The sequence below is a fragment of the Sorex fumeus genome, unplaced genomic scaffold (genome assembly GCF_029834395.1).
Source record: "Sorex fumeus unplaced genomic scaffold, SorFum_2.1 ptg000003l, whole genome shotgun sequence".
NCBI classification, from domain to species: domain Eukaryota; kingdom Metazoa; phylum Chordata; class Mammalia; order Eulipotyphla; family Soricidae; genus Sorex; species Sorex fumeus.
In genome coordinates, this window is record NW_026606060.1 from 5,113,281 (window position 1) to 5,131,162 (window position 17,882).

At 47.8% G+C, this 17,882-nt stretch overlaps 1 protein-coding gene across 1 annotated transcript; it reads right to left on the minus strand.

Annotated features, from left to right (window-relative positions):
• Window positions 1-5,259: 5,259 nt before the first annotated feature.
• On the minus strand, window positions 5,260-9,788 carry TMEM247 (transmembrane protein 247). Its single transcript, XM_056118874.1, has 3 exons — window positions 9,675-9,788; window positions 8,302-8,640; window positions 5,260-5,487 (listed from the first exon to the last, which is right to left on the minus strand). Exons 1-3 carry the CDS (start codon window positions 9,786-9,788, stop codon window positions 5,260-5,262), a joined length of 681 nt encoding a protein of 226 aa, XP_055974849.1.
• Window positions 9,789-17,882: the final 8,094 nt, after the last annotated feature.

Below are 17,882 nucleotides of genomic sequence, written 5' to 3' on the forward strand. Positions count from 1 at the left end.
CATAAACTTCTTTTTCTTTTGAGATGGGGGAAAGGGTAACCCTCTCACTCTCTGATAAAAGATTTAATTCCATATTTCTCAAGTCTTCAGGACCATATTCAAGACTATTAAGATTTGGCCCGAATTAGGTTCCCCAAACTGTCACCTTCAATCTGGTGCAAGGGTGGTCCTCCCCCATCCTGAATGCAGTGTGGACACTCCGGCCCTGACCTTTCCTCACAAGGTGTCCTTCTTCCCTTCTAGCGATCCCAGCTTACTTGCCCCTGGGATGGCCCTTTCTGGGAAGTTTCTATCGTGCTGGGCCCAGGGTTCTCCTTGGTGTCTACAGCCCCTGAGGCGCATGTGTTGATAGCTGCTTTACTTTTTGGGGGTGTCACACCCAGCTATACACAAGGGTTACTCCTGACTCTGCACTCAGGAATTACTCCCGGAGGTTCTCAGGGACCCTATGGGATGCTGGGAATCAAACTCGGGTCAGCTGCGTGCAAGGCAAACACCTCCCCGCTGTCCTATCGCTGCAGCCCCGCTGCTTTGCTCTTTCATGTGTGTTTGCCTCCCCTCCCCAGACACCGAGACCCACCAAGGATTGCAGGGAGCCTGGGCAGGTAGAAAGGTCATGCTCTTAGGAGTCCCAGTTGATTCTGGGTCAGTTGCCTCTCCTCTCTGAAGCTCACTACCTGCATCTTTGACTAATATGTCATCTCCTCCCAGGGAAGACTGTCATTAATAAAGTGGCCGGCGGGTTGGAGGTACCTAAGCAGTTTTTTTTTTCTGACTTTATTTAAACACTGTGGTTTGCAAAGTTGTTCCTGATGATTTGTTGCAGGCATTCAATATTTCAACACCAATCCCACCTCTGTCACCTTATTCCCACCACTGTCTCTGTTTCCCCAACCACCCTCAAGCCTGCCCCCATAAGAGGCCCACAAGAACCCATTTTTTGTTGCTTATTATCATTAAAGGCTGGAGTCATAGCACAGCAGGTAGGGCGTTTGCCTTGCAAGCAGTCAACCGGGTTCGATTCCTCCATCCCTCTCAGAGAGCCCGGCAAACTACCGAGTATCCCGCCCTCACGGCAGAGCCTGGCAAGCTCCCTGTCATGTATTTGATATGCTAAAAATAGTAACAACAAGTCTCACATGGAGACATTACTGGTGCTCGCTTGAGAAAATCCATGAACAACGGGAGGACAGTGTTACAGTGCAGGGCAGTGCTACCTTATCATTAAATGGCCAACAGAATGATCAAAATATCATTTCTGTAGGAAAAAAGGCCCTCCCGTTGATCGTCGATTAGTTCGAGCGGGCCCAGTAACATCTCCATTGGAGACTTTGTTGTTACTGTGTCTGGCATATCAAATACTCTCGGTAGCTTGCCGGGCTCTCCGAGAGGGGCGGAGGAATCGAACTCGGGTCGGCCATGTTGGCCGCTTGTAAGGCGAACGCCCTACCCGCTGTGCTATTCACCATGGGGACATTAAAACCTTGTCTGAGGTTTGAAGCCTTCTGTGCTATTTTTGTTAGTTGATAGGGGTTGGTTTCTGCATTACATCCCATCCAATCTGGTGTACTACTACTGGGTTGTCAGTGTTGTAGAGGTTGGATGCATTTGTGGCTGTGTGCTTCAGAAAACCCAGAATATTTGTCGGGCAATTAATTAACTAACCATGGCTGCCAGGTCTTGCAGAGGTCTGGGGTGGAGGTTGGGGAGGTCACCTACCCTGACTCCAAGGTTTGGGGTTTTCAACCACAAACACCTGTGTACCTGGAGTTTTCATAAGATTAGGTTCTCTGTGGAACTCAGTCCTGAGGCTGTGGTGTCCGGCCAGAGGCGTTACAGTAGCGTGGGGGTGTGGGAGCAGCTGCTGGGCTATGTTAGGACAGGTGCTGGCCCGTCCTGCTTCGAGATCACTCTGGAGGTCTCAGCCAGGAATGGGTGTCCATGAAATTTTGTGGCTGGTTGATATCTTTCAAGATCTATTTGTGAGTCTCTGGACAAGCCGGTAGATGAGCTTTCATGGCAGTGTTGCTGTGGCGTGTGACTGCCAGGAAGTACGAGGAGACGGGGGAGGTCGCCCAGACCTTAGCAGTTCTGATGTTGTCATCTCCTTGGCAGTCCTTCAGCTGTCCCTTTCTCTGGTCCTTTGCATTGCTTCTTGCCTTGGAGTTATTCATTTGGATTTTGGAGCCACACCCAGTGCTGCTCAATTGTCATTCCTGACTCTGTCTAGAGCAGGCCCTGGTGGTGTCTGGGAGCCATACATGGTGCCAAGGCTTGAGTTGGAGCTGGCAGTGCCTGCTGTGCTGTCTCTCCAGCTCATTCTTCTCCTTTGCATTTGACCTAGGGCTGTACCAAGAGTGATCACGAACTGTTCTTATTTTCCAGACTCTGCACCACTGACTTGTCTTCAATAAAGGAGGGAGGAGGAAGAGAGTCTGTGCCCATTGCTAAGCATGAGAGATGAGATTAATTTACCTGCTAAGGGTGATAGGTGAGATGCTAATTTGCTTGTGTGAGGAGTTAAATGCCACTGAAGGCTATGAGAGAGAGATGTTTTCTTGTCCAGTTTTTCCTGGCAAGAGGTATTGGACTAAGTGGACTTTGCTATCTGTCATGTTGGGATGAAATCCAAGCCCCATGCACACGGGCGAAAGCTGCAGCATCAAGCCTCACCCCTGGCTCCCTAGTGTCTTGTTATTCTGACAAACTCCCAATTGTACTTTCACAAGCTAAACACCTAGATATTCATTTTTGTGATATCCCTTTTTGGGTTTTGGTGTTGGGTTTTGGACCACACTCAGCTGTGCTCAGGGATCACTCCTGGTGGGCTTGGGGAACCATGTTGGGTGCTGGAGATGGAATCTGGGTCAGACACACAAAAAGCAAGTAGCTTGCCTACTGTACTGTCTCTCCCTTTGTGAGATATTTGTCTCCTCATTCCTCTACTCCCCAAACCCAGTTCAAGCAAGATGACTGTGAGAAGTGACTGAGACAAAAGTTCAATCAGTGAATGTGTAATGAGAAATAACTATTTTATTTGGGGAAGGCGTTTTAGACCATGTTGGAAGTACTCAGGGCTTACTCTTGATTCTCTGCTCAGGGATCACTCCTGGTGGTGCTTGGAGGACCATGTATGGTGTCAGGTGTTGAACCCGGATCTTATGTGCATAAGGCAAGTGCTTAAGCCTTGTACTATTTCTCTGGCTGAGAAACAAGTTTCATTGCTGCCTATAGAGATCTCTGTGGATATGCTGGTAGAAACCAAGTCAACAGACATAAATGGCATAATAATGTGTGTGACCACTGAATCCCACCCTACAGTGTTTTCACTCGATACAGAAATGTATTCCTGTGTCTCTCTTCAGGAAGAGCCCTACGCCCCAAAAGAGGTGAGGAGAAAGACTTGATAAAGTACTGTTTTTTAAAAATTTTTTAAATTATTTATTTTTTGTGTTTTGGGTCACGCCTAGCATTGCTCAGGGGTTACTCCTGGCTTTGCACTCAGGAATTACTCCTGGTGGTACTCAGGGGACCATATGGGATGCTGGGAATCCAACTCGGGTTGACCACATGCAAGGCAAATGCCCTACCCGCTGTGCTATCGCTCTGATCTCAAGACTTGATAGTCTTGAATAGGCGGGAGAAATCATAAGGCACTTGCCTTGCACAGACTGGCCCTGGCTCAATTCCAAGCATCCCATATGGTGTCTGAATATGGCCAGTAGTGATCCCTGAACAGAGTCAAGAGTAAGCCCTGAACACCCCTGGGTATGGGCCCAATCATCGCCCCAAATAATTTTTAAAAATAATAAAGACTGATTGACAAATGCCTATTGCATTTCACCCACCCAACGCTCCTGCTTCCAGCTGCCTTCTGGATATCACCACTGGGCACGGCCAGTGTGGTGGGGGGAGAATGGCTGATAAGCAATTTAAGGGTGTGTGTGTGTAAGGGGTGGGAGAGCCGGCTTTTCCTTCTTATCCACACAGAAACACACAGGCAGCTGCATTTGGTGACTGTGAGCCCAGGGCCCTCTAGTGTTTAAAGTGTGTTCTTTCTGCTCCTGGTTGCCAGCTCCTTTGAGGGATAGTGGTGACCTTGGCTGTCCGGGTAAACATCTCTATTGTGGGCAGCTGTCTATCTGCTCTGCGTGCAGGGCACACATGTGTGTGCATACTTGAGGACTGGGCTTGTGGCGCCTACTCTTTTCTCTTCTGACTTCTCTACTAGAGCAACTTACTCTGAACTCAACCAGGCATTTCATTTGTTCTTCTTGATGTCTTCAGGATGATGCCCAGATTTTTGCCACCGGAATCACCCTGGCATGCCCTGCTCAGCAATAGATGTTCTCTTCAACCATATGATTCTGCTGGTATGTGCTGGAATCCCTGGAGTTGTTGTGTCTCTGAATTGTGTCTTGTCCGAGGACAGGTCCCAAGCCTGCATGGTTAACTGTGAGCCGCTCTGCTCAGGTCTGGAGCTGCCTGGAACTGCCAATGTCCTGAGGTATGTGCCAAGCTGCAAAAAAGCTCTTGCAGCCTTGGCTTCTTTATTGCACCTGCAGCTGCAATTCAACAAAGACTTATTGCAAAGTTAGTGACATAAGCGATTCATATTCATTCTCTTCCAGGGGCAAAGTGGGCTTGCAGGACTGCATTCTTTCTGGACGCTCACAAAGAGCATCCATCTTCTCACTGTCCTATTCTTGGGCTTGTGGCCCTGCATCATGGTGCCTCAGTGTCCCTATCTCATCTGCTCTCAGCCTCTGCCTCTCCCTCATGCTCACCCTGGATGACATTGGGCCTCCTGCAGTGTTCAGCATCTTCTCTTCATTTTGAGGCTCATGACTTAATCCTGGTTTGAAGTCTCTTTGGCCATTGCTAGAAACATAGTCACAAGTTCTGTAGATTGGGACATGAACATCTTGGGGCAGGCTTACTCCCCCAAAGCTATCACAACTTCCCCCACCTCAGAGAAGATTGTTGAACATGAGTGAATATGGGTCCCATTTCTGATTACTGGGTGATTTGGGGTGATGCCTGTGACTCTGGGAAAGCTTTCTAAAGCCCTATCTCCCTACAGATAACCTCCCCCCCAACCCAGAAACTTCTGACAGTCTCCTTTTCAGAAATCAGACATCTTCATCTGTAGGGAGAACTCAGGCTCGGCACAGGGACTGGACTAAGAGAGGAAAGGCTGTGCCATCCATGATAGCGTATGCCCGGAGCAAGCACCACGAGAAGGCAATGGGTCAGGGGTCAGGGAGGGGCTCCCCAGGACGGGGTGAGTAAAGGCACTTGAAAGTATGACCACAGTGTTTTAATCAAACAGAGCAAAATGGCTGCGATGCAGAACAGGTAGTGCTTGGAGAAGAGAAAGAAGATCATCTCCTTGGTGACATAGATTATGTGTATAAAGATGAAGCAGTACAGGAACATGGCAAACTGGTTCTGGGGGAGCAGGAGGTCCTGGAGGCCTCCCGAGAACTGTGGGGGAAAGAAGACAGGCAGCTGACGGAATCGGGGCTCAGTGTTGCAATCCTGCTCCTGTCCCTTCCTGGATGTGACGCTGGGTGGGGAGACAGGCCTGCCTTGCATGATGATGGGGAAGAAGAGTGAGGCAAGGACCCACAAGTTCCTGGCCCCTTAACTGACATGTGGAGGGAACTCAGGGATGTCACTTCCTGAGCCTGCTCTCATCTCGCCTGACCTGTCCTCTGAACCCGCTTCCTTTCCGCTGCCCTCTGGCTCCCGCTGAAAGTCTCCCTCTGCCTATGAGATGCCCAGATCCCAGACCCTGCTTCTCGGGCCTGTTCTCTGGGTGACTTAGCTTGTTTTGTGAACAGACACAGCAAAGCTCACTCTTCCCCACTCTCTTGGTCTTGGTCCACATCACAGGGAGTCAGTTCCTTGGCCTTCTGCCCTCAGGGTTTGCCCTCTCCTAGGGATGAATGTTGAGAGATGGGCAAGGGACCCCCCGAACCTTCACTGTATTTGGTAAGGGGGAAAGCAGTGGGAGATCTTGATCTCACTGCTGGCATATGTATTTATCCAGAGTTTCTATGAAGAGGCCTAAGAACAACACATTTGAACCATTTAAAGCATTGACATGTAGCTAAGGCAAAAGCCAATGAAACTAATTCGGTCTATAGTTAAGAAGCATCATCTTAACTATAGGGTTTGTTGTTTAAAGTGTCTAAAATGGTGCCACTTGTTTCATAAACAATCATATGGCAGGAGATGTGAGAACCCAAATTAGCAAAAAATACAGGTAATATATATGTATTTTTTGTCTTGGGTCACACCGGGCTGTGCTTAGCAAGGCACAGGTCTTAACTCCTGTCTTTTCCCTCCAGCTCCACAGAGGTATGTTTTTCAGACAATATTTACTTATCTATCCAGGAGAAGAAAAGCTGAGTCGACTATCCACCTTTAAGCAAATGCAGGAAAGGTAAACTGTTTTGTAAACTCTTAAAACAGGTGGGGATTATGGACAAACCATAGTTGTTCCTACATAAAACAGGAAGTCAACTAGATAAAGGGAGCAGGAAGCACCCCACAATGCCATCTCTCATCTGACTATCGAGGGAGGGACTTCCTGCCACATTTTCAGTCCAGTGTTTTCAATCTGAAATGCTGATGGTTGATACTTACAATTTTGATAGGATACGCATTTTCAAAAGCTTTTAGCCTTTCCCAAACATTTTCAGTGGTATATATTTTGAGCAGAAGACAGAAAAGATAGGATTACACGCCAAGGGCTTCCATGTCACCCAGCAAGGAGACTAACAAACTTAAAAAGGAAAAGTAACTATGGCTGGGAAGAGACATAGATGGAGGGCTAAGACCATAAGACCACACCATCTCTACTTGAAAACCTTCCAGATTCCAACTTGTGACAAATGCAATTCCAGCACACAAGTTTAGAAATGGAACTTAACTGGAAGGATTTAGAAATGTGCCCGAGTCACAGACAGGCAAATATTTACTAATTATTAAATGGTGTGTGTGTGCATGGATGGGGATGCATTCTAAAAATCCCAGTTCAATAAGCTTGACTTGGCCTAGCAAAAACTAATGTATAATTAAGCAGGCAAAAAAAAAGAGAAAGAAATAGAATGATCATTGTTAAGCCAGCAGTGTTCATTGAGAACAAATCATGTCAAATCAATGCTGTGTCCTTTAAAAAATTGACCAGCCCGTATCTTAATTCTGAGAAATCACTTGGCACTGCTTTTCAGGTTGGTGTTTTTGGACAAGGCAGAGAAATGTGAGCTGGGTAGAATGTAACTCAAGGGTGCTGATGAATGGAATACTGGCTAGCCTGGGGGAGCTCGCTCAGTGGTTCCTTTCCCTCCTCTCCTCAAACGTGATGACTCGGGTTAAGGCAGAAGGCCGATTTCTCAGAATTGAGCATGACTCAGAGCCGGGAAGCGTAAGGAATACGTTACACTCCGCTGACATGGGAAAGTAATGAATGTCGGTTAGAGCCTTTGGGTCAAGGAGCGCCTTGCATGAATGCATAAAAGCGCCCTCCTCAGGGCCTGGTGATGGCTCCTGCAAAACTCACTGGCCAGACCCTACTGGGGGTTTTGGGTCTTTTCTTATTTATTTATTTATTTATTTATTTATTTATTTTAAAAAAGCCAGCACAGATCTGGAGTTGACCTCGTGAGCCAGCTCTGTAGGAAGTGCCTGACACTCGCTAAAGGGGCTTCCAGGAGATCCTGGAGTTGCCCACTGTTAACGTTTCTGCGCAGTAGGACCCGGATTTCAACCTCGGGCTGTTTGCCTTTTAAAGTCTAGACAACATCATTACTTTACACAATAACATCGTTCATTATTGATGTGCTTGATGCTAAGCACTTCCTTTCCCTTCAAACGCAAGGGGGGTTCTCTCCACTCAGTAACAGGGGAGAGCCCGTCTCTTGCCAAAAGATGCCTACGTTTCAGTGGCCAGCCTGGCCGGGAGATGCACCTGGGCCCTCATCAGGGCCCTGCGGATGGTTCCTGCAAAATTCACTGGGCAGACCCTATTGGGGGGTGGGTGGGTGGTTTTTTTCGTAATTTTTAAGAAAATTTTAATTTTGGGCCGCCCCTGGTGATGCTCAGGGGACACTCCTGGCGCTGGGCTCACGGGTCACTCCTGGCAAACTCAGGGAAGCTGAGAATGAAGCCCGGGTCAGCCCTGAGCGCGGCAAGTGCCTCTCTCCCGCTTCCTACGGGAAAAGAGGGGGTGGGCGGCGGAAAGGCCGTCAGAGCCACGTCCTGGGGAGGTCAGGGCGGGCGGTGGTCACCCACCAGGCGGGGCGGCGCCTGCTGCTGCAGCTGCTCCATCACCTCCTCGTGCTGCCGTTGCCGCTCGTTCTCCTCGTGCACGTACTTGAGGCGCGTGAGCTCGAACTCCATGCGCACCTTCTCCAGCTCCATCTCGGCGTTGCGCTCCGCGTCCGGGGCCCCCGAGGGACAGGGGGGGATCTCGGCCGGCTCCGGCCCGTCGCCCGCCTGGCCCTTGGTGGTGGGGTCGGCCTTGGGAGGCCCGCTCCTCGGAGGCCCCAGACAACTGTGGTCCTCGCAGGCTTCCATCTCGTCCTGGGCGTCGGAGGAGGAGTCTGGCTTCGGGGCCTCGGCCTCCTGGGGCTGGGGAGAGAGGTGGGGTGGGGGGGTAAGAGAGGGGTCTCCGGGGCGCCTGCTCTCACTGCGCCTTCCCTTCCACCCTACCCCTGCCACACCCCACCGCACCTGCACCCGCGCTGCACCCCCACTGTATAACACAGTGCATTCCACTGCACCCCACTGCATCCCCACTGCACCATGGGGATGCAGTGCACCTTATTGCACCATACACCTTATTGCATCCCCACTGCACCTCCCCACATCCCGGGTACCCCACTGCACCCACCACCCACACTGCATTCCGCTGCACCCCCAGTGACTCTACTGTACTCTGCTGTACCTCACTGCACCCCACTGCATCTTCACTGCACTTCCGGGCACCCCACGTGCCCTACTGCACCCTGCTGTACCCTCACTAAACCCTGCTGCATCCCACTGCACCCCCACTTCACCCTCACCCCCCCACCACCACACACCCACACCCCCTCAACCCAGCCACATCTCGGGGTTCCCAGAGCACCAGGCCACAACTCAGAACAGTTGTCTCTGAGTGTAAAGGCGAAGCCTGGGCTCTCCAGAGAAGTGGCTTACACAGACTCCTGGGCCCTGAGCGTAAAGAAGGTGCCAGTAGCCCCACTTGGAGGAGTGGCACCCCAAAGTTGCCAGGAGAGGCATTGGGGTGCAGAGAAAGACTCTTCCTGGTGCTTTTTGAATCCCTGCCCAACCTAACTCTGAAGCCATGCAGATACCCTCTTCTCCAGGGGCCCGGGAGGGAGGGAGGGAGGGAAGAACCCCAGTTCTATTGAGAGAATCCCGACATGGGGGCCAATCAAAGAGCTGGAGTGGGAGTAGGGGCTCCGTCCTGTCCACAGAGGGAGGAGGCACTAAAGCAGCTTCAAGTGACTTCACTGTGTCATCAGGGGACGGCTGGTGCCACTGTGGGGATGGGTCCACAGCACCCTCTGTTCTTAGCAGCTCTCAGCGTCTGTCACATGTCCCAGAGCAGCCCTCCACCCCTGACAGACTGTGTGGGATCCAATGAGAATGCACCCTCTTACCAAAACCCTTGACTTCCCTTCTGACATGGGATCTTCAGTCACCATCTTGGTGTAGGTTGGACAGCTTTCACCTGCTCCCCGGGCTTCCATGATCTCTCTGTCCTCTGTTGCCATCCAGAAACCCGTAATGCTGCCAGTTAAAGCCAAGGGGCATCTTTTGAGGCACAAACATTTGGTCTCACCACATTCCACAGCCTGGACACCATCACAATCTCTGTCCTCATAATAACCTGCATTCTACCAGTTGCTAGGGCCCCTTTGCTAGATGGTGTGACACTTTTAAAGACCATTATTGAGCTGTCATATGACCCAACAATTCCACTCTTGGGTATTTACCCACCAGGACAGAAAAACATTCTTTCAGAAAGACATGTGCACACCATTATTCATCGGAGCTCTTAGTCCAATAGATTTGGAATCAACCTGGATGTCCAACAACAGATCAGTGAATCATGAAAAAGTGGTAGAGATATACAATGGAATACTATGCTGCTCTAAGGAATGACAGAATGGAATTCACTTCTACATGCATGGAACTGAAAGGTATTATGTTAAGTGAAGTAAACCAGAAGAAGGATAAATATGTGGAATTAAGAGTAACTGGATGAGGAAATGCAATGATTTAAAAGGGGGAGGTGCTGGGGGTATGGTGCTGCCAGCAGGTCAATCTGTACCTGTGAGGCAAGTGCATCAGCAGCCTGATGGTGCCTTCAGACTTTCAGGCACCCCAAAATTGTTGCTGTGCTTTTGGCCAGACCTCAAAAACTTGGGGCAAAGTTTACCAAGAAAGTAAATGGTCTAAAGTTAGGTATGTGGGAGACACACCCAAAAACCACCTCTGGATCAGCTATATAATTGGAGGCATGGCCTCTCTGTTTCCTGATCTAACTGCTTGATGGCCATAATCCCAGAGACTCAGAAACAAATCTCGAAACCCAGTGGCTTTTGGCAGAAATGCATCCGGACCGTGCAGTAGGTTACTGTTGCCGGGCCACCCCAAGGGGGAAAGGGTGTTGTCCCTCCGCCTGCCTCCCCTTGGCAGCTCAGTGGCCGCCATCCTCCAGAGGCCATTGGACAGTCAGGTTTGAGCCCACAGTGTTGAGACACACGGGGCCTCACGGGATGGGTGTGGAGCTGGCCCTTTCCTCCACACCCCAACGAGACCCCAAGTTGCCGCCAACGAACAGCCTCTCTGGCTCCTGATCAAGCCGTTTAATGGTCATAATCCCAGAGACTCAGAAACAAATTGAGGAACCCAGCGACTTTTGGCAGAAATGTGTCCAGTCCCTGCAGTAGGTTACCAGCACTGGGCCACTCCAGGTGAGAATAGGTTTCATGCCTTGGCCTGTTCCCCCTGGCGGCCCAGTGGCCGCCATCCTCAAGAGGTCACCAGACAGTCAGGTTTGAGCCCGCAGTGTCGAGACATGCAGGGCCTCATGGGATGGGGGTGGACCCGGCCCTTTCCTCCCCGTCCCAACAAGACCCCGAGTCACTGCCCACAAATGGCCTCTCTGGCTCTTGATCAAGCTGCTTAACGGCCATGATCCCAGAGACTCAGAAACAAATCTCAGAACCCAGTGGCTTTTGGCAGAAATGCGTCCAGTCCCTGCAGTAGGTTACTGTGGCTGGGCCATTCCAGCGGGGAAAGGGTGCTGTCCCTCCAACTGCTCCCCCTAGGCGGCTCGGTGGCCGCCATCCTCCAGAGCCCATTGGACAGTCAGGTTTGGGCCCTCAGTGATGAGAGATGCTGGGTCTCACGGGATGGGGGTGGAGCCGGCCCTTTCCTTCTCGTCCACAAAAGACCCCAAGTTGCCGCCCACTAACGGCCTTCCCTGGTCAAGCTGCTTAACGGCTATGATCCAAGAGACTCAGGAACAAATCTTGGAACCCAGCAGGTTTTGGCAGAAATCCCTCCAGATTTAATTGTTAAAATTTCAGAATTTCAAAATCGCGTGGCCACTACTGCAGCCACATGACATTATGTGTTATTCATAACCAGCAATAGAAAACAAATTGTCTACAACATGTTGACTTTTCAGCAGATCTGAGTGTTAGGGTAAAATCCCAAATTTAATAATGGTGGGTCTGGTGTCAAAATATTGAATGTAATCAAAGTAGAGAGAGAGTAATGTGGAAATCATCTGCCCCAACAGGTAGGGGGAGGGCTTGGGATGGGGGTATACAGGGGTTTTTGGTGGTGGAAATTGGGCACTGGTGAAGGTACGGGTGTTTCTTTGTATGACCAAGACTTAAACCTGAAAGCTTTGTAACTGCTCTCACAGTGATTCAATAAAAAAATTATAAAAAATGAAAAAAAGTGGGGGAGGTGCTAAGATCATCCCTAGACTCAAGAGTAGAGGCAGAGGAAGGATATAGAGTGGCAATGAGGATAAAAGTTAGATGGGAAGCAATGGGGGCAAGGGGCAAGGGGATTCAAGTACATCAATGATGCTAAAGAATGACAGAGCTAAATATCCAAACCACACTACAACAAAATCATGAGACTCAGATTCAAACAACCAAACTTCAAAACAATCAAACTTAAAAAGGTGCTTGTTAAAAGCTAGTTTGGGAGGGGGTGGGGTCCGTAGGAGAGTGAACCTGGGGGATACTGAAACTTGTGGAGAGAAGTTGACACTGGTGGCAAGATGGGTGATGGAGCATTGTATTGTAAAACTTAAGTATGAATAACTTTGTTACTTATGGTGCTTTGATAAATAAAATTTTTAAAAAAGAATTTGAGCATGAATCTTTGCCACTCTTTGAAATTGCTTGAAACTGCAGTTCTACCACTTGAAATCGAATCTCTTGGGTACCTCTTAAAAGCAGACATGGTCCTTTGTGGGATGGAGCAATAGCACAGTGGGGAGGGAATTTGCCTTGCACGCGGCCAACCCGGGTTTGATTCTCAGCATCCCATATGGTCCCCTGAGCACCACCAGGAGTAATTCCTCAGTGCAGAGTAAGCCCTGTGCATCGCCAGGTGTGACCCAAAAAGAAAAAAAAAAGCAGACTCTCTTGGAATGAGCAGCAATTAGATCCCTGAACCCAGCTATGGTCTTGTGCCCCCCTCCCCAAAGAAGAAGAGACCCAATCACATATTAATGTTATAACACTCAGTAGTACCACGTAATAGGACCTTATTAAGAGATATGGGGTTTACAGAGGTCATTAATTTAGTGAGTTCAGTAATATTGGTCAATTCAATGCGAAGAATATTCTGGTTAGAAGTCAAAACTTGGACACAGTCCTGTGCAGAAGGAAGATGAAGAAGATGGACATCTACAAACCCAAGTGAGACATCACCAAACCCAGCTTTGCATTAAAGAGCTATCCAGAAGCAAAGTCAATAAGAAATTATAGTGAGATTTGTTATAAGGAATTGACTTGTGTGAATGGAGGCTGGGAAGTGGATATTATGCAAAACGAAGCCCTAAGAAATCAGTGGTGTGATTCCCAAAGGATCCAAGGACACTGGAACCAGGAATTCTGGTGGCTAAATTCTGCTCAAGGTGAAAAAGATACGTTGGTTCAAGGGGTCAGGCGGAGAGAACCAATTTAATCTCTCTCTGCATCTACGTTTCTTTCAAGACTTCAGAGAATTAATCCTGTTCTACTCACTCCACCAATTTAATCTCTTCTGAAAACACTGTAAAGACATATACTGAAACAATGTTTAACCAGGTACCTGGGTGTTTTATGGATCTGTCAATCTGACGTTAAGATTAGTTATTATAGATCTGGGAAAGATCCTGCCCTCCTGATCCTGAACATGTAACCTCAAGAACTACACAGTAGATTTCTGTTGTTTAGGCCACTTAATAAGTAATAGCACAGCGGTAGGGTGTTTGCCTTGCATGCACAACATGCCCGGCCGACTGGTGTTCGATTCCTCTGCCCCTCTCGGAGAGCCTGGCAAGCTATCGAGAGTATCTCTCCCTCACGGCAAGACCTGGCAAGCTCCCCATGACGTATTTGGTATGCCAAACACAGTAACAACAAGTCTCACAATGGAGACGTTACTGGGCCCTCTCGAGCAAATCGATGAACAATGGGAGGACAGTGCTACAATGCTACAGGCCACTTAGTCTGGGTACTTCCTTAGAGTAATTCTAGGCAAACTAACACAATTGTCATTATTCATAGACTGAAGGGCAATCAGTAAAACAATGGGAGGATTCGAAAAAACTTTTCTTTTTCTGTTTTGCAAAATAACAATAAACATTTTTACTAGCTGGAGGTGGGATTAAAGTATAAGAAGAGAATGGACTGCATTTGAATTCTGGTGTTGCTATTCTCTCTAGTTGTAACTCCAAGGGGACATTGTTCTACCTGTCTGATATTCAGTGTACTCATTTCTAAATGGAGATAAGGATCTAGCCACTTCCTTATATTGCAATGCAACCATGAAAATAAAACTATTTTCCACCACCTGCCTCTCCCCAGGTAGGTAAATGGTGAACATCACCGTTATTGTCCTAAGGGCTGAATTTGTCCCCAGGAGAAATACTCAAGGACAACCTTGCAAATCTTTGACTGCATTCAGCCTCTCCTGTCCTGGGATTGTGATGGCAGCCATGTGACTATCTACAACTTTCGTGTAAGGGGTCTAGCCTGCCATCACCTCTAGGAGGAGGTTCACCAGATACATAGAAAGTGACCAATTAAGTTAGAATTTTAGAAAATAATTTTCAGTGTAAATATGCTCTATGTGTGAGAGAACTTACATGAACAAAATTATTTCCTGCTTATCTAAAATTCAAATTTAATTGGGGATTCTGTAGAAAACTTTATTTACTAAATCTGATCTACCTGAAGAAATTTTGTTTGATCAGTGAATAAGCTATCAAAAATCATCAGGTGGTGGAAATTAATTGTAAGTGATACCAGGTAGTTAAATCAGCTGCAGATACAGCAACTGTAGAGTCTCAGTGACCTGCGACACCTTTGCTTGACTCAGACATCTAAGAGTTAACTGATCTTAGCTGGGGTCACCTAGGTCTTAACCAATATTTACATGTCTGTCATTCTCTTCTGGGAAACAACAGACTAGCCTGGAGTGCTCTTTACATGGTGATGCAAGAAACATAAGAGACCACAAAACTGCAACATTTTAGGGGATGATGAGAGAATACAGTAGCTAGCTTGCTTTGCTTGCAGCCAATTATTGTTTCGGTCCTTGGCATCCCATATGGCATCCCTTAGCACTGCCAGGAGTAATCCTTGAACATTGATGGGTGTGTCTCTCCCCCCACCCCCACCAAAAAAATAAACAAACAAAAAACCAAATACAACAATTCCCAAACCAAAAACAAAACAAAAACTAGAACAGCTTATTCTTCACTGGCTTTCACAAATAATTTAAGATAGTCACTTGGCTAGAACCAAAATCAAAGGATAGGAAAATTGATTCTGTCTCCCAGTGGTGAGAATATAAGAGACATTGGGTAAAAGGTCTGGAAATGAAGCAGGATGAAGAGAAGGGTCCAGAAGGCAATCTACAGTCGTCGTCAAGAAGGTTGGTGCTGAGATGGTGGGAGCGACCGTGGCAGGCTGGTGGGGAGTGGGGGGCAGGAAGAGGCGATATGAAGGGTCATGGGTGAACTGTGGGCAGGAGGGAAGGATCCTCCAGCATGAGCAAAATCTCTTGACTGATAATTATCCATTTGCTTCTACATGTCTGTCCTCTGCCCTTTTCTACCCTGGCCTGTCCCTAGGAGGCTGCCCTCCTCACACTGCAATAACTCTTCAAGACAAACAGCATGCCAAGGGCAAGATTCCCTGTGCAAAGGCAAATTCACCACAAACATTCCTTCAGGAAGGAAGTCAGGATGAAGGGCTCACTGTTTTGGGGGTGGTTTGGAACTCCTGGCAATGTGTAAAGAATCTATCTTTGTTCCAGGGAGCCCAGGGAAAGGAAGGTTCTAGGAAGGTCACAGGTGGGCCAGAGGCCTGCCATGACTGGACCTCATGGTGACTGCTGGCTTTGGTGGTTGAAACCGGTGCGACTTGACTTCATATGCTTTGATGGGTTCTGTTATTGTAAAATTACATCTACAACATCATGTCATTGCTGGTTCTCAGAGATCTGGTTCTCTCTGTCTTCCCAGTTCTCACACTCTTCCTCACTGTCTCTCCTCAGTGGTTGCCTAGGTTCTGTATCTCCCATGGTTCGGGTACTTATGACTTCAGCTTCCAGGGCTCCTTCAGGGCCCTGCTGTGAGGCCGCTCTCTGCTCTCTGGGTTGTGTATTTTCTCGATTGTAGTCACTAGTGACTTCCAGTAGACTTATGCTGGAGCAAGAACCCAAATGACTGCTCTGTCTCTGTCAGTTAGACATTTTAATTCTTGAAACTGAGCAGCCCACGGACTGAGAAATTCCCTCAGGTCACTCAGCAGTGGAGGAGTGGAAAACCATGGAAGATATGGTGTTCCTATATATGCAGGTCTGATTGGTACAGTCATAAATTTTGTGTGTATAGGGAAAAAGTGGAGGGTTATTTTTCCATAGGATAATGTGGTGTAGCAGGTGCATGTTGAAGACTGATGGAGACCATCACTGTAGGTCCTCATCAGCTGTAAGTTTTTTGTTTGGGGGCCACATCCAATGGTGCTGAGAGCTTACTCCCAGCTCTGCACTGAGGGATCAATTCTGGCAGACTTGGGGGGCCATCTGGGGTGCTGGGGATTGAACTCAGATTGGTTGTATGCAAAGCAGACACCCTACCTTCAGTGTTATTGTTCTAGCCAAACTGTAGGTTTTTAAAATATCATTTTGGTTTATTTTTTAGTATATGTGCTGCCGAAGCGATAGCACAGCAGTAGGGCGTTTGCCTTGTACGCAGCCAACATGGCCGACCTGAGTTCGATTCCTCCACCCCTCTCGGAGAGCCCGGCAAGCTACCGAGAGTATCTTGCCCGCTCGGCAGAGCCTAGCAAGCTACCCGTGATGTATTCGATATGCCAAACACAGTAACAACAAAGTCTCCAATGGAGACGTTACTGGACCCGCTCGAGCAAATCGATGAACAACGGGAGGATAGTGATAGTGATAGTGACATTTTGGTTTATAACTGCTTTACAATATCAATTGCAGGTTTTGGGGAGCTTGTTTTTCATTTTTACCTGGTATTGCTCAGGGGCTTCTTCAGGCTCAGTGCTCAGGAGCTATTCTAGTTGAACTCAGGGAACCAGGTGGCACTGGGGCTCAAACTCACAGCTCTAGCATTAGCAAAAAAAAGCCTGCAACCCAGCCCTCTGAAACATCTCTCTGGCCCCAAATTTGCAAGTGATGGGAGTAGAAGGCAGGTGTGTTTGCTCCGGAACATCCCTATTTGCTCTTGTGTGTCTCAAAATGCCTCAGAGAAGACATGCAGATGGCCATTCGGCATATGAAAATGTCTTCCCTGTCACTTATCAGGAAAAGAAAATTGGCAATAATATCTCATACCAGTGAGAATGGCTAGTATCCAAAAGACTGTAAACAATGTTGGTGAAAAAGCAACAGAAAGAAATCCTTGTTTGCCATTGATGGGAATGACATCCAGTTTATCCTTATATAAAAAGGAGCAAAGATGTCTTAAAAATCGAAAATAGAACTGCCATTTGATAGAGTGATCCTTCTTCCCAGCATCTATCCCCAAACTCAAAACAGTCATTGGGAAAGACACATTCTCTCCTGTGTTCACTGCAGCATGATTTCCCATAGTCAAGATATGGAAGCAATCCAAACGTCTAATGACAGATGAGCAGAGAAAGAAATTACAGTAGAAATCAGTGGAATACTACATAGCTCTGAGAAAAGATGAAATACCATTATTTGATATTATTTGGAATGGGCTAGAGGATATCACGTTAGGTGAAATTAGTCAGAGGTAGGACAAATATCAGAATATCTTACTCATAGATAAAGAAACAGTAAGAAAATGGGCATTATCCAGTGAAAACAGCAGAGAACAGAACTGAGGCTGTTCCAGTGATTGTGGGGTTAGGGGGTAGGGAGGAAGTTGGAGCACTAAAGTGACAGATGTGACAGTGGTTGAGGGGCTGGGGCACTTTGGTGATGATGAAGGTGGAATAAACCTGTACCCCAAAAGCATAAACATTAACACTATTGTGACCATGTGATTACAACAACAAAAATACACCTATTCAAGAATCTTCTTTCCTAAAGCACTGTACAGATTTGATGCAGTTCCTATGAAAAAT

What these genes read in the sequence shown, in the direction of transcription:
- TMEM247 (XM_056118874.1), bottom strand. Translation starts at nt 9,788, where the DNA reads ATGGCAACAGAGGACAGAGAGATCATGGAAGCCCGGGGAGCAGGTGAA. An exon ending in AAGGGAAGTCAAGGGTTTTG is followed by an intron (nt 8,641 to 9,674) that starts GTAAGAGGGTGC and finishes CTCTCTCCCCAG; the next exon opens with CCCCAGGAGGCCGAGGCCCC. An exon ending in AGCAGGCGCCGCCCCGCCTG is followed by an intron (nt 5,488 to 8,301) that starts GTGGGTGACCAC and finishes TTTCCCCCACAG; the next exon opens with TTCTCGGGAGGCCTCCAGGA.